Source organism: Camelina sativa, chromosome 14 (genome assembly GCF_000633955.1).
Source record: "Camelina sativa cultivar DH55 chromosome 14, Cs, whole genome shotgun sequence".
Taxonomy (NCBI): Eukaryota; Viridiplantae; Streptophyta; class Magnoliopsida; order Brassicales; family Brassicaceae; genus Camelina; species Camelina sativa.
In genome coordinates, this window is record NC_025698.1 from 9,513,829 (window position 1) to 9,529,016 (window position 15,188).

Consider the following 15,188-nt stretch of genomic DNA (forward strand, 5'->3'; position numbering starts at 1 on the left):
GGTCCATGTTCTTCTCCAAAAGGTCCATGCTTTCCTTTGTTAGTGCGGAAGGTCAGTGACTTTATCACATTAGGTCCCAGATATACCAACGGTCCATATGTTCCCGTTACATGTGTTAAAACCTCTGATGGGTAATCAAATACAATCTGCAAATTATACATTCAGTCCAAAAAAAAAAGTTGAGAGAAACTAAGATAGTATGACATGTCATTTAGCTTAAAGCCTAGAAAAAATTTACACACCTTATCATGTCTGAATCCTCCCGTGCCACCATGCTTGCTTCCCCACACAGCCTGTCCTTTAAAATCATAACAGACCTTTATCGACACAACCCCGACACTGCGTGACAAATTGATTTGTCTAATACCGGTATAAATCCCATCGTCAAACACGATACCACCGGTGCCACCCCATGGTCCATATGTCTTCGCACCACCTACTGCTTTTGACTGCGGCTTCTCAGTATCTGTCACCAACTGATAGAAACAAATTCCATTTATTTATTTTGTTAAGAAACCAGTAAACAATCGGATAAAACCTGGATGCTTTTTTCAATGTATAACATAAACGTCTTGAAAATCACCTTTTGTTTGGGGATCTCAGCACCTGCATGATCTCGGGATTCATTAGAAGGCAAATTTGGATTTTTCTGTCTGAGGGCAACAACTATATCGAAGTTTTGCCCTACACTTCCTTGTATCACTGAGTACTCATGTTTCTTATCACCATGAGGAAAATTTTGATGCGAGTGCAAAACAATTTTCGACGGAGGATGATTCTCTTTAGGAATTGGTTGAATGTGAACACCAATAGCATCTATATACCAACCAGCCTTCCCATGGAACCCAATAATCTTCGACCCTGACTTTGGCAATGCAAAGAATGTACCTGACTCACAACCAAACGGCCCATATTTTCTGTGGTTACTCTCAAGAGTAAGCGATCGGACACATGTATTTCCCCAGGCATCAAAGCTACCGTAAGTTCCATTAACTGAAATCAGATACTCATGTGGGTAATCCAGTTTGACCTACACATCAAGAGAAGGGTGATTAATTTCTGAAAAAAGCTAAGAAAATATTTATAGCATCAAGAGTCTTAATCATACATTATCAATCTTCTTGCCTCCCTTTCCTCCACGTTTTTCGGACCAAACCGAGCTACCATTTTTTTCATACTCAACTTGTATAGAGTCTATACTAGAACCATGGCCTATAATTATTTGCCTTACAGTGGTGTACATTCCATCATCCCAGGCATGACCACTTTGGCCTCCCCATGGGCCAACTGATGCAGGCTTGCATTCAACACTCTGCAGAAACAAGTTCAAGTTAATCTCATATAATCATAACTGCAATATCAGCTTATTATATGTAGTGGAATTTCATCCTCAGATTATATATAGAGAAACTAATGAATGAGATTAAACAAAAGATGATGCCAAATACCATCCTCAGATTAATATGATCTCTAAAGACTCGAAGTAAGAGTAAGAAGTTCGAGTGAAGAGATAGCTGACTACTGCAACACATAGCTTAGACATTTGGTGGGAATTTATATCTGATGAAAAGGTTACGTTAGTGGTTGGGGATTTTTTGGAAGATATCAGATGACGTTGCAGAATACGGACAATCAATTCATTCTGATTTCCACTATCAAGGGAAGTCAAGGAAGGACAACCGAATCATATTCTTCAAAGAATCACATTCTTCAAAGAATCACATTCTTCAAAGAATCATGTTCTTCAAAGAATCATATTTCCCAAGATAACAAAATACCCACTACTGAAATCATATTCTGGAATCATTCCAGTTCCCAAGCAGGTGCACATATTATTCAAAAAAAGATATGATTTCAAGGTACTATCGGAGTCTAGGAGCTTTCAACTTTTAACTAATTTTACTCACCCCCATGCTGCTAACAAATTAATCTCTTACTAACTGAAGAAAATATGAGAATGATATAGTACGTGATTATGTGGTTAAAATGACTGCTCAAATTATGTGAAGTCGTACCTTAGTGGTTGGTTAATCACTCTACCAATAATCTTTACAGGAACAATCTCCATTCTTAAAGTGGTGTAAGCACTTTGTGTCGTCCAACAATATGTCACAGCCATATCTCTTAGAGACGTACTTTGCAGTATTATGGCAATCTCGGCACATCCTAAGATTTTTCACGATCCTTATCGTCGTCTCAGGTGCACGCGATGAGGAAATGAGACCAAACGCCATGGCAATTTTTTCGCTGTGGATTCCACAACTTGCTTCCCTTCCTTCTTCCTCAATCAAAAGTTCTCCATTATATTGGTCACTCCTATTATCCAGCCTACACATTTTTTCCACCGAGGGATACAGCACATCAGTACATAATTCCGACTGATCACCTGTCGTGAATGTGTGAATTAAATTTCTGACTTCAATCCAGCTCCGCCCAAGAGGCTTCTTCAGCAAATTCTCTCTCCTCGGCTTCTTTCCTTCTAGTGATCTCCCAAGTTTTGCACCTAATGCATAAATCTGCGAAACCACATTTTCAGTGACCGGATTTTCAGGTTCCAAGGAGAATAAGTTCTCTGCTGCATGGATTGCCATGTCGATATCACCATGAATCCTGCAGCCAGTTAAGAAACTTTCCCAGATGGGTGTCTCTGATTGAATATTCATCTCCTTAATAAACTGCAGAGCTTCTTCAAGTCTGTTGGATCGACCGTACAAAGATACCATAGCAGAACAATGTTCCAGAGCAGGAATAATATGGTAATCATTCGCAATACTGTAGAAGACTTTCTTCCCTTCATCTATATTTCCCATTAAACCGTGTGCAAGGATAATACTTGCAAGAGTTCCCCTATTTGGCTTGATCCCAAGTGTCTTCATTTGATTGAAAAGATCAAGAGCTGGACCATAGCTACCATGTAAAACATAACCTCCAATCAGCGAGTTCCAAGTTATGATGTCTTTCGTTTCCATACCGTTGAAGATGGTTCTTGAGTATCCTATATCCCCTGACTTAGCATAAGTGTCTGTTAAAGCGTTTTTAACAGCATGAATAGCATCTAGATTTCTCCGCAATACACAACCATGTATCTCTCTTACCATTTTCGTCCCAAGAAGATTAGCACAAGCAGGTAAGAGGCTTAGAACTGTAACTGAATTTGGCATGAAGCAAGAAAACTGCATTTTCCGAAAAAGTTCCAAGGCCTCCTCCTTTTTTCCGTTTTGTATGTAACCCGCAATAATTAGATTCCATGATGCAGTATTCCGCTGAACTTTTCCATCTTTTTCCATCCTCTGAAATAGGTCCATAGCCTCACCCTCGTCTCCATTCTTAATATATCCTGAGATCATCGTGTTCCATGTGATAATATTTGGTCTTACATTTGCATCTTGCATCCTTATAAACAATTCATAAGCCTTGCCACAATAGCCTGCTTGGCAATACCCTGTTATCATCGAGTTCCAAGTATAAACATCCTTATTCTTTACCGAATCAAAAACTTTTCTTGCATCTTCGAGTTCTCCACACTTCGAATACATATCAACCAGAGAATTTCCANTTTCTTCCCTTCATCTATATTTCCCATTAAACCGTGTGCAAGGATAATACTTGAAAGAGTTCCCCTATTTGGTTTGATCCCAAGTGTCTTCATTTGATTGAAAAGATCAAGAGCTGGACCATAGCTACCATGTAAAACATAACCTCCAATCAGCGAGTTCCAAGTTATGATGTCTTTCGTTTCCATACCGTTGAAGATGGTTCTTGAGTATCCTATATCCCCTGACTTAGCATAAGTGTCTGTTAAAGCGTTTTTAACAGCATGAATAGCATCTAGATTTCTCCGCAATACACAACCATGTATCTCTCTTACCATTTTGGTCCCAAGAAGATTAGCACAAGCAGGTAAGAGGCTTAGAATTGTAACTGAATTTGGCATGAAGCGAGAAAACTGCATTTTCCGAAAAAGTTCCAAGGCCTCCTCCTTTTTTCCGTTTTGTATGTAACCCGCAATAATTAGATTCCATGATGCAGTATTCCGCTGAACTTTTCCATCTTTTTCCATCCTCTGAAATAGGTCCATAGCCTCACCCTCGTCTCCATTCTTAATATATCCTGAGATCATAGTGTTCCATGTGATAATATTTGGTCTTACATTTGCATCTTGCATCCTTATAAACAATTCATAAGCCTTGCCACAATAGCCTGCTTGGCAATACCCCGTTATCATCGAGTTCCAAGTATATACATCCTTATTCTTTACCGAATCAAAAACTTTTCTTGCATCTTCCAGTTCTCCACACTTCGAATACATATCAACCAGAGAATTTCCCACAAGCACATCATCGATAAAACCCATCTTCACAGCAACAGAGTGAACTTCTGAGCCGAGGTTTAGAACTTTCAAACATGAACAAGCAGACACAGCACTCATAATAGTGACTCCATTAGGTACTACACCTGCTAAAAACATCTTCCTAAACATATCTAGTGCCTGAAACCTCATCCCATTATGAATCAATCCCGAAATCATAGCTGTCCAAGTGAACACGTCAGCGGTTAAACCAAACCTCTCCATCTTCTGCATCAAATCCATTGCAGCATCACATTTCCCTAGCTGGTTATAACCCCCAATCAATATGTTCCAAGTAACTAACCCTGGCGCAATTCCTTCTTTTTCCATCTCTTCTACCAATCCTACAGCTTCTTCATGTTTACCGTTTTGGCAGTAAGCTAACAGTACTGTGTTCCAAGCGACCACATCTCTCTCCTTCATGCGTCTAAAAAACTTCGCAGCGGAATCCAAGTCACCACATTTCGCATACACAGCTAAAATCGAGTTGCTAACACGTAGACACGAACTCATCCCGAGTTTTATAACCACCGAATGAATCAACTTACCAGCCTCAACATCTCCACAATTCGCACATCCCTGTAATATCTTGGGGAACAAGAAATCATCAGGCAAAACTGCATCTTCCATCATCAAACGAAAGAGCTTAGAGACCTCTCTCCAACGATTCTCCCTCGAGTAAGCACCAATCATTGCAGACCATGTGTAAAGGTTTCTCTCACGCATTGAATCAAACACCTTACGGGCATCAACAAGGCACCCGCATTTCGCATACATGCTCAACAGCTTCGTCTCCACAAAGACGTCAGGTTCAGGAAACAAACCGAAACGAGCATGAAGGATACGACCCAAATGGATAGAACCAGAATCAATGCATGATTCCAACAAGTTGAGGTAAGTGCTTCGCTTTACCTTTGACCCTTGCTGAAACAACGAGTCGAGAGCTTTCTCAGCTTCGAGCAGGCTTCCGTTTCTACAGAGGTAATCCAACTGCTCGTCGGGGATGATATTGGGTTCTTTCTTCTTGATGAAAGATAGATTTTTCTTTCGGGATTTTGGATGAACGTCAGGCGAATTCTCAACTTTTGCTGGAATCTGATAATTCAAACACGTTTTGGGAAATGATGATGGTACGAAGAGCTTCTCCATTTTCAACAAATGCTGACTGCTATTAACTTAAATAGCTCTAAAGTCTTCTCCTTTATCTTCCTCTTTGAATCTCCAACGAGAATCAAACAGATTACAGAGTAATAAGAGTATACTAAGCTCAGAGAAGAAGATAAGGAAGCACGAAGAAGAACCTCGGTAAATGGTGTTCCCTTTGGCAAAAAAATATGAAACGTTTAGAGATAAGGATTTCAACTACCAATCAAAATATGACACGTGTCACATCACTGTTCTCACAACAACAAAACAAATTTTCTTCTCACAGATTAGATCATTAGAGTTTAGAGAATTCACAAAAGAAAAATTCTGTAGTTTTGATAAATTGACACAAGTTGTGGTCTGTGGCGTTAGAACATAATCAACTGATAAGCAAAAAGCAAAAGCGAAAGACCAAATAAATAAAACATGGTGCAGACTTAAACAGTCAGCGATCAACTAACTTCATTCATATCTCCATCTACAATATCCCCACAGCGATTAGCGAAACTTAAGATAACAAGTTGGACCTTAATGTTATAATTATTGTGCCTCATATTGATTTAATTAAGCAGTGGCACACCAGTATGCTTCACAATAGTCGCTAAAAGTTCTTCCTTCCTGGCACCAACGATCTTATCCACAACCTCGCCGGCTTTCATGAACACAAAGGTTGGCATTGCCTCCACTCCAAACTCTTGAGCAACACTCTAGTTAACAATGCACAAGTATATATAAGAATATATCAGTGGATGTGTATGTGCAAATTAAGGTATAATTTTAGAGCCTAAGAGTGGTGAAATTTGCAAAATTGTGTTTGTTTGAGTTGTTTCACCTGAAGTTCATCAACATCCACCTTGAAGAAGATTGCACTTGACATGAACTTCTTAGCCAAATCGGTGAAAATTGGAGCAATCATACGGCATGGTGGACACCACGAAGCAGTGAAATCTATCACAATCTGAAAACAATTGACAATTATAATACCATCAGAAGACTAAAGCAATCAACAGTTATATTTCAACATATGGATGACACTGATCTGCGATAACGACACAAAGAAGACAACAAAAGAGATCATAGAGATGAATCAACGAAAGGAAACAAATAGTAACACATACAAATCAGTGAAGAAGAAAGACACTTTTTCTTTTCAACTAACGTTTTGGTTCCAGTTCCACCACAACATTACAGATCTGTGTTCCGATCTCCTTCAAACAATCACGTCAACCTCGTTAAAAGAATCTCTATATGTCAGGCGTGAAACCCCTAATGTTTTCTCTGGACCCCTAAAAACCAAATCGCACGCATGGAAAACGAAAACCCTAATTCCCAAATCAAAAANAAAAAAAAAAAAAAAAAAAAAAGGCAGAATCAAAGGGAGGGATGAGAATCGTGACCAGCTTGTTGGATTCTTTGGCTTTGTCGAGCTGCACTGTCCATACATCGTTCGCGTGGCAACCGATCACTTGTCCCTCTTCTGCCGCCATTTCTTCTAAATCTGAGAGAATTAGGGAAACCCCAAAATCACCGATCACACCTTTTTTTTTTTCTTTTTTTCTTTCTTCCTTTTGTTCCGTTCCTCTATGTGAAGTTGGTACGTACATTATACATATGTTAATGAGCAAGAGACATTGACAGTATTACCCCTGCATACCAAATGGCATTCAGCTGGACCGGACCGGTGGCTCGCTTACGGCTCATGCATGTACTTCGAACAAAAGGCTCCATCAGATTGGTCCCAGGTGTCTCAAGATCGAATTCGCTCCTAAACTCCTATTTATATTTCTTCGAACAAAAAAAAAAAAAAATCCCAAAACAAATCTATAGCCACACACGAATGACAATAAAATATCTGATGAAAATATTATTTTCTCTAACAGATAAGATTTTAATTTAAAGAAGAGATATTATCAATCACTAAAACCTTAATCAGTTTCACTTGGTAAAGCTCTCTTCCTCTCCTCCTTCTTCACTCTATCTAATGGCGCTTCCAAGCACAGTCTCATCTCCTTCCTTCAAATCAACACCACCGTATCTCTCCTCCTTCACTCATAAACCTCTACGTCTCCCAGCTACATACCGGAGCATAAACAGTCGAAGCTGTAAACTCAGCTCCTCCTTCAGATGCTCATCCTCCTCCTTCTCCGAGAAGCACCACAACGCGAACCCACCCAAATCAGATGACCTCGGCGAGCTCCCTCTCTTCCCACTACCTCTCGTTCTCTTCCCCGGCGCAACCATCCCGCTTCAGATCTTCGAGTTCCGTTACCGAGTCATGATGCAAACTCTCCTCCAGTCCGATCTCAGATTCGGCGTCGTTTACTCCGACGCCGTATCAGGCTCCGCAGCCGGAATCGGATGCGTCGGAGAGATCGTGAAACACGAGCGTCTCGTCGACGATCGATTCTTCCTAATCTGCAAAGGCCAGGAGCGGTTCCGCGTCACGGATCTCGTCCGTACGAAACCTTACCTCGTCGCGAAGGTGACGTGGCTCGAAGATCGACCGTCCGGTGAAGAGAACCTTGACGAATTGGCGAACGAGGTTGAGGTTCTGATGAAAGAAGTGATTCGTTTGTCGAATAGATTGAATGGGAAACCAGATAAGGAATCGCAGGATCTGAGGAAGAATCAGTTCCCTACTCCGTTCTCGTTCTTCGTCGGAAGCACGTTCGAAGGAGCTCCGATGGAGCAGCAAGCGTTGCTTGAGCTTGAGGATACGGCGGCTAGGTTAAAGAGAGAGAGGGAGACGCTTAGGAATACGCTCAATTACTTGACTGCAGCTTCTGCTGTGAAAGATGTCTTCCCATCGCAGCCGTAGGTGGTACCTAGAAAATTTCTGGTCTCTCTTTAATGTGTTTTCAGTTATTGGATTACATTATATTTTGATCAATGTGTAAAGTTTCAGAAACTTAGGTACTAGATATGGTGGAGTTGTTTCATAGGATCGTTATAGTTGGATTGCTCATGAAAAGTGTTTTACTTTTTATTGGCTCTGTGATAAAAGAATAGTCTAGTGATGCAAGTATGGTTCTTAATACCCGAATCCATGCTTTTCATTAAAGAAGTTTGCTTAATCAGAGTTTGAATGACAAATCTTTGATTGCTTCTGTGATCATTTAGTTGGATTGATATAGAAGAAGGTTTTTCTCTATGATCAAAGAATAGTCTAGTGATGCAAGTAAGGTTCTTGGTACCAAATCATTGCTTCTTGAGTTGGTATGTTCATTGAAAAGCCTGTAAAAATGCTATCTAAGATCTTTGCTTGATCACAGTTTCAATTCAATCTTCCATAGTGTTTTAGTACTGAAACTGTTATGCCGATGATGAACAAACACATGTCTAGAACTGATATAGATGTATAATCCATGAAGGTTACTAGGTTAGTAGTTGTTGCTTTGCCTTTGTAAAAATTTATTTACTCATAAAAAAATTATGCCTACTAAGCTATTCCTCTGGACAAACTTTGGCTGCTCAAGTATCTTGGTCAAGACATGCTTGTTTAGTATTAAGATATGTATTTGAAAGGGTCCAGTGTATTTGAGAGCATTGTGCCTATGGGGTCATATGTAGTTTCTGATCATCGATAATTAAAAGATTTCTAGTGGGTATTGTCGTGGAAACAGTGTGGGGACGTTTCTAAATTCAAACGAGGCGGATTGTGTTCAAAGAGACTTTCTATGATTCTAAGTAAAATGTGTCAAATTAGAAGCACCAAGGGAATTGCCTTTTTTTTGTTACCTAATCCCTCTTAGCCTCTTATTTTGTTAAGTCCAAATTTTTAGAGTCATTTAATTGAACAATGATCAATGTTTGCATTGAACAAGATTGAATCTGAGTTCAAAATTTGATTAGTTACAGCAAACAGTTTGATTATAAATTCATTCTAGCACGCACCTTTCGAATTGATCATATCATAATCATATAATCATATATTGAAATCCTTACATCAAGTATAATATTGTAAAAGATCAAGTCATAAAGGTGACACGCATTAAGATTATTCATATTGCAAGTAGTGAGCTGCCAAATTGGGCACCGTGTTTGTTCAAAATTTTCTAAACGTAAGATGTTGGATAATCCAGTCATCTTTTTAACAAACAAATCAAAATAATTTTTTACTATACCATTTTCTAAATAAACTTACAAAATCATAAAATCCAAACCGGAATATTCGTTGACAGAGAACAAAAAAAAAATCCTGAATATTCCAATCATTTTTGTCTTTGTTAAGACAAGAATAATTTACTTGTAACTGTAAATTACACACTCTTTTTGGATGATGAAACGACGCGGAACAAGTTGAAACAACGACGCGTAGACATTAGTTCACTTGATTGACCATTACGCCGCCAAGGTAGACTTTTCTTGCCCATATATATATAAACCCTTTCTCTTTCCCTTTTATATCACAACTCAAAGAAAATATCCCAACCAAACTGAGTCTCCGACATACAGTTGAAACTCAAATCACTTGGAATCTCCGACAATCAGTTCAGTTCCAATCCATGGCTCAGAATCAACAACCAATCTTTCAGACCAAGCCACCAGGTAATAATAGTAACCATCCAGATCTGTCGTTTCTTGAATCTCCTCTTCTTTACAAAACAATTTGATTCTAATTTCCTCCTTTGGTCTCTTCTTGCAGAACAATTTGTACAGATACCAATCAACATCGAGCGTGATTCATCAACCGCACGCATGAACCACACCGGAATCTCGAACCGGAAACCAAACCACTGGCCAACGATCACCATCTCGATCATCTTCGTCATAATCGGTCAATCCATAGCAAAACTCCTCGAGAACTTCTACTACGACAAAATCAACCGAAGCGAGTACGACGAAAACCGTCAAAACGATGGCGTTTGGACTCAGTCTCTTCTCCAAACCGTTGGTTTCCCTCTGCTTCTCATCCCTTTCTTCATCTTCATCACCAAGAACAAACGCAACCATCACCAACAACCTCCGATCACTTCCGAATCGATCCACTTAAAATCCTTAGCCGTGATCTACATTTGCATCGGGATCGTCATGTCGGTTCAAGGAAGACTCTCAGCCATGGGAAAGCTCGAGATCCCATTTGGTGTTTTCACTCTGATCTACACAACACAGCTCTTCTTCACTCCCATCTTCGCAGCTTTCATCAACAAAATCAAATTCAACCGATGGGTTGTTATCTCTGTGATCTTAGCTATCGTCACCGGAGCACTTACTCTGTCCGCTTCATTCGGCGGCGAGCCAGATGAAGCAGAGGAGAATTACGCTAAAGGCTCATGGGCTGCTCTGTTCGCCGGAATCTGCTTCTCTCTCCTTCTCTGTAACATCCAAAACGTCTTCGATAATTACATCTTCAAACGAACCGAGTCGACCAATAAAAAACCGAGCTTTGCCTCTGTTTTCGAAGTTATAATCTTCTCTTCACTCGTCGCTACGATCATCTCCGTCGTGGGTCTGCTTATCGCCGGCGAGCAACACGATTTGAAGAGGGAGATGAATGGGTTCTCCAAAGGAAAAGGCTCGTACGTGATGACTATGGTTGGTCAAGCTGTTTCGTGGCAGATCTATTGGGTTGGGATCGTGGGACTTGTCTACTCTGTCTCGAGCGTGTTGTCGAATGTGATCAGTGTCATTACGTGGCCGATCGTGTCGGTTCTTGTGGTGATCTTCTTCAACTTCATGGATGATGAGTTCGATGCTTTCAAAGGTGTTGCCTTGGTTACTGCCGTCTTGAGCGCCGTCGCTTATTTCATTAGGCTTCACAAAGAGAATCGTATGGCAAATTAAGTATACATTTTTTTTGTCCCGTGGGTATTTAATCATATATGGTAATTTGTTTATTTGTGTGTAAAGAAAGTGTAAGTGTGTGTACGGTTTTACTTTTTAGATGTAATAATTTTACAATGGAATGAACAATTTATATATACGGTTCTTGTTACTCAATATCATAACTAAGGGAATTGAAATCATATATATGTTTTATTAACAAAGCATATATGAGTTCAAATCATCAGAAGTCAAAACCACCGCGAGACAACACCCAAAATCTTAATAGATGAAACCATGATTAGATGCATTCTCGAGTTCGTTGTAGTCCTAAAACATATCTTATCTGATTAATCAATAAATTTTTAATAGACCATATAAACTCAATGTTGCTAAACCAATTCATGCCAAATCATAATTCTCTCCGCAGCCAATATGCATACACTAGCAAGCAGCGCATCGACATTCCTTTGCGGCTTCTCACGTCATTGATTTACATCACTTGGCAGGGTGTACATCAATAGAGTAAACATGGAGATAAAAGATAGAAAAATGTATTTATTTTTCTTTGGGGTCAAAAGATAGAAAATTGTATTATGTTCAATCAGTAGGTATAAAACCTAGTCAATAACTTTTGTTTTTAGTATGTTTTCTTCTTTAGTTCCAAAAAACACATTTTCTTTGTCATGAATGAACCCACATGGAATCCTTAAAATTTTAAACGCATAGATATAGACATGCCCTCACTTCATTGACTAGTATACTGCCAGGGTCGACCCTTCTTTGTGTAGAATAAACACCACATATCAGATTTTCTCAAACATTATCTAACTAAATCTCTGAATACTGTATACCAAAGTCAAATTGTTTACAATCTCCGACAACAGTTGCAAGCAAAGCCATGGCCAAAAATCATCAACCATTTCAAACCAAAGCACAAGGTGACGTATCCAAATACAATTCTTATTACTCACTTTGTATTTGTCTAAACGCTCGGATCTATTAGATTCTCAGTTCTTTGTTCTTGTTCTCAATTCGTGCAGAAAATTTTGTGCATATACCAATCAATATCGAGCACGATTCAACCACACTCATAGACCAAACAGGAAACTCAAACCAGAAACCCAACCATTGGCCAACGATTATCCTCTGCATCATCTTCGTTATCACTGGTCAATCCATAGTCAAAATCCTCGAAAACTTCTACTATGACCAGCTCCAACGAATGGACTACAACTCAAACCGTCAAAACAACGGCGTGTGGACTCAATCTCTCCTCCAAACCGTTGGATTCCCTCTCCTCCTCATCCCTTTTTTTATCTTCACCACCAAGAAACACAACAATCAACAACCTCCGATCACCTCCTCCGATCGATCCACAATACTTTCTTTCTCCGGTTGCATCGGAATGCTCTTGACAGGTCATGGAAGTCTCTCCGGTAAGGGAAAGCTCGATATCCCCTTTAGGGTATTCACTCTTATCTACACAACACAGCTCTTCTTTACACCTGTTTTGGCCGCCTTCATCAACAATATCAAATTCAATCGATGGATCATCATCTCCTTGATCTTGGCAATCGCCACCGGAACTCTCACTTCCTTCTCCTCCTCATTCGGCGGCGAGCCAGATAAAACAGAGGAGAGTTACGCAAAAGGCTCATGGCCAGCTCTGTTATCCGGTGTTTACTTCTCACTCATCCTCTGTACTATAGAAAACGTCTTCAGACGTAACGAATCAACCACTAGAAAACAGAGCTTCGCCTCTGTTTTTTTAGTCGTAATCTTCTCCTCCCTCTTGGCTACAGTCATCTCCGTCATGGGTTTGCTGATCTACGGAGAGCAACACGATTTGAAGAGGGAAATGAACAGATTCTTGAAGGGGAAAGGTGCGTACGTGATGACTATGGTGGGTCAAGCCGTTTCGTGGCAGATCTATTGGGTCGGGATCGTGGGACTCGTTTTCTCCGTCTCGAGCGTTTTATCAAATGTGATCAGCGTCATTACATGGCCGATCGTGTTGAAAGGTGTCTTCTTCAATTTCATGGACGATGAGTTTGATGTCTTCAAAGGTGTCGCCTTGATCACGGCTGCTTTGAGCGCCGCAGCTTACTTCTATAGGCTTCACAAAGAGAATCGTAACTAGTGACGTGGAAGCAAAGATTTCATGGTTTTATACTATTATTTGTGTGTGTAATGTGTTACCTGAATGTATATTTTACTAGAAAGTTAGCCACGGGATGTGTGGGTTATAAAATTAAATATTTTGTATATAAAATAAATTTTTCATTAAATTATTTATGAAATGTATATGATATTATTTATATATGCCTTCAAAAAAATTAAATATATACATTTATAAGTTTATAATTATGAAGTGTGCATGTTAAAAAAAGGAAAATTTTCACAAATTGCATCAAAATAAGTTTTCGTTTTAAATTTATAGCACATCATTTCTAAAATTCTAAAAATACTAAAATAGCATCATGTTTTTAATCTTATACTATAAATACTAAATCATATCTCTTCAAAGTTATACGCTAAATGTAAAATAGAAAATTCAAACCAAAAACAGATATAGATAACCATTGGAAATAGTGTAAGTTGTTTTCAGCATAATGACGGATGTAGCAAAGGTTACAGGAAAATAGACATGAGGTATGATTGGTAACTCAAATAATATCAATGCAATATAAAAAGTAATCTTGCTTTTGTACAGGTTAATCTACTTGTTAATTTATACCACTTTTAACGATTGACATATATCTATGATGAAAGTATTGAGATTACAATATGTATATATATATATATATTAAATATTTACAATAGGTCTATGTAATGTTTTTCCATGTAATGCAAAAAGATGTTGTAAAGTTTGGGAAGTGATTCCAAAGACGCATAAAGAAGTATGTGATCTTTTGACCATGTATATATGCATTATGCGGTAATATTAGGCAAAGTAGAATATTTTTTTGTAATGGGGATAAAAACTTTTAAAAACGAAAAAACAAAGCAAATTTACGAAATATAAACTTAGAAATATATTGTAGTTGAAGATCAGAAGACTTAAGAGAGAAATCTAAGGGACTTACAACTATAATATTATCAGTGAATGTTCAAAGGCAAAGATATTGTGTTTTAGAAGTCGAGCATTGGGCTCATCTTCATCACTAAAGATTTCCAACTATAGTTTGAAAGTTAAAAAAATACATTACAAAACAATGCAAAAACTTTAAATCATGACTATCATAAACATAATCATTTGAAAGAGGCTAATAAATATTGACAAGTTGTAAATGAGTTTTCGTTTTAAATTAATACCAAAAAAAAAAAACTTTGACATTGCTTTGTAAATGATTTCTTCAAATAGTCGTCGATATATTAATCTGTTAATCATCATATTGTAGGACATCATTTAAAAAAAAAGAACTTCATAAGAAAAAAATAAAATAAATTATCATGGAAAATGATGGGAAAAGAAAGACATATAGTGCATGATCATTTTCTTCATTATTAGTCATGTGAGCATTAGATCTTATATAATACACTAAATATTTTATGAAGTTTGTAAGGAATTTCATTGACACATTATTCTGAGTAAACACATTCATGACAATAAATACAGTTATAAAGCATATTAATTGTAATTAATTCTGTCATATTCATTATTGCAACATTAACAATTTGAACAAAAGAAAACATACACCTATAATGTCTTAAAGGTAATTGATTGAGCAAAGTAAATGTAACCTAAAGAAACTGAACAAATAAAATGTCTCAAATTGAAAAAATGTGTGTAGACAATTTAGTTTTAGATTAGCAATAATGTGTCTTTTTTTTTTTTTCCATCAAACACTCCATTATATTAGATTAAAGGTTTACAAGCGTCCTTTGAGGAGGAGCCAAATACACCACTAAACTTACACAGGAGGAT

General features: G+C 38.2%; 6 protein-coding genes across 9 annotated transcripts in view; 3 read left to right on the top strand and 3 right to left on the bottom strand.

Annotated features, from left to right (window-relative positions):
- The window catches only part of LOC104740671 (jacalin-related lectin 3), a 4,477-nt gene extending 2,918 nt beyond the window's left edge, over positions 1-1,559 (bottom strand). The window contains exons 1-5 of one of the 2 annotated variants that reach the window (XM_010461346.2): positions 1,449-1,559; positions 1,109-1,312; positions 584-1,030; positions 243-476; positions 8-146 (exon numbers count right to left, since the gene is read on the bottom strand). In XM_010461346.2, coding sequence (XP_010459648.2) covers positions 8-146; positions 243-476; positions 584-1,030; positions 1,109-1,312; positions 1,449-1,532 — 1,108 coding nt within the window. In that variant the 5' untranslated portion in view covers positions 1,533-1,559. The remainder of the gene's footprint in view (positions 1-7; positions 147-242; positions 477-583; positions 1,031-1,108; positions 1,313-1,448) is intronic. The other variant, XM_010461347.2, reaches the window with a different exon arrangement.
- LOC104740670 (pentatricopeptide repeat-containing protein At1g19720) lies at positions 2,016-5,811 on the bottom strand. 3 transcript variants are annotated; one of them, XM_019236084.1, is made up of 2 exons: positions 3,700-5,811; positions 2,016-2,926 (listed from the first exon to the last, which is right to left on the bottom strand). In XM_019236084.1, the coding sequence occupies exons 1-2, from the start codon at positions 5,495-5,497 to the stop codon at positions 2,037-2,039; spliced, it is 2,688 nt and encodes an 895-aa protein (XP_019091629.1). In that variant the 5' UTR covers positions 5,498-5,811; the 3' UTR covers positions 2,016-2,036. The 3 variants fall into 3 exon arrangements, with proteins under 3 accessions (XP_019091629.1, XP_010459646.1, XP_019091628.1); XM_010461344.2 differs by having other exon boundaries at positions 2,016-2,825; positions 3,599-5,811; XM_019236083.1 differs by having other exon boundaries at positions 2,016-2,797; positions 3,571-5,811.
- On the bottom strand, positions 5,911-7,063 carry LOC104740672 (thioredoxin H4-like). Its single transcript, XM_010461348.2, has 3 exons — positions 6,892-7,063; positions 6,327-6,452; positions 5,911-6,201 (listed from the first exon to the last, which is right to left on the bottom strand). The coding sequence occupies exons 1-3, from the start codon at positions 6,979-6,981 to the stop codon at positions 6,055-6,057; spliced, it is 363 nt and encodes a 120-aa protein (XP_010459650.1). The 5' UTR covers positions 6,982-7,063; the 3' UTR covers positions 5,911-6,054.
- Positions 7,331-8,643, top strand: LOC104740673 (lon protease-like). Its single transcript, XM_010461349.2, has one exon. The coding sequence runs from the start codon at positions 7,476-7,478 to the stop codon at positions 8,310-8,312; it is 837 nt and encodes a 278-aa protein (XP_010459651.1). The 5' UTR covers positions 7,331-7,475; the 3' UTR covers positions 8,313-8,643.
- LOC104740675 (probable purine permease 14) lies at positions 9,880-11,429 on the top strand. Its single transcript, XM_010461350.1, has 2 exons — positions 9,880-10,042; positions 10,140-11,429. The coding sequence occupies exons 1-2, from the start codon at positions 10,000-10,002 to the stop codon at positions 11,276-11,278; spliced, it is 1,182 nt and encodes a 393-aa protein (XP_010459652.1). The 5' UTR covers positions 9,880-9,999; the 3' UTR covers positions 11,279-11,429.
- LOC104740676 (probable purine permease 14) lies at positions 12,039-13,578 on the top strand. Its single transcript, XM_010461351.2, has 2 exons — positions 12,039-12,198; positions 12,301-13,578. Exons 1-2 carry the CDS (start codon positions 12,159-12,161, stop codon positions 13,398-13,400), a joined length of 1,140 nt encoding a protein of 379 aa, XP_010459653.1. The 5' UTR covers positions 12,039-12,158; the 3' UTR covers positions 13,401-13,578.

Excerpts from the sequence above, each read along its gene's own strand:
- LOC104740675 (XM_010461350.1), top strand. The coding sequence starts at position 10,000 with ATGGCTCAGAATCAACAACCAATCTTTCAGACCAAGCCACCAG. Across the intron at positions 10,043-10,139 it reads CTTTCAGACCAAGCCACCAG|AACAATTTGTACAGATACCA; the intron begins GTAATAATAGTA and ends CTCTTCTTGCAG.
- LOC104740670 (XM_019236084.1), bottom strand. The coding sequence starts at position 5,497 with ATGGAGAAGCTCTTCGTACCATCATCATTTCCCAAAACGTGTTTGAAT. Across the intron at positions 2,927-3,699 it reads TTGGAACTCGCTGATTGGAG|GTTATGTTTTACATGGTAGC; the intron begins GTTATGTTTTAC and ends CGCTGATTGGAG.
- LOC104740672 (XM_010461348.2), bottom strand. The coding sequence starts at position 6,981 with ATGGCGGCAGAAGAGGGACAAGTGATCGGTTGCCACGCGAACGATGTA. Across the intron at positions 6,453-6,891 it reads CCAAAGAATCCAACAAGCTG|ATTGTGATAGATTTCACTGC; the intron begins GTCACGATTCTC and ends AATTGTTTTCAG. Across the intron at positions 6,202-6,326 it reads TGGATGTTGATGAACTTCAG|AGTGTTGCTCAAGAGTTTGG; the intron begins GTGAAACAACTC and ends ATTGTTAACTAG.
- LOC104740673 (XM_010461349.2), top strand. The coding sequence starts at position 7,476 with ATGGCGCTTCCAAGCACAGTCTCATCTCCTTCCTTCAAATCAACACCA.
- LOC104740676 (XM_010461351.2), top strand. The coding sequence starts at position 12,159 with ATGGCCAAAAATCATCAACCATTTCAAACCAAAGCACAAG. Across the intron at positions 12,199-12,300 it reads ATTTCAAACCAAAGCACAAG|AAAATTTTGTGCATATACCA; the intron begins GTGACGTATCCA and ends CAATTCGTGCAG.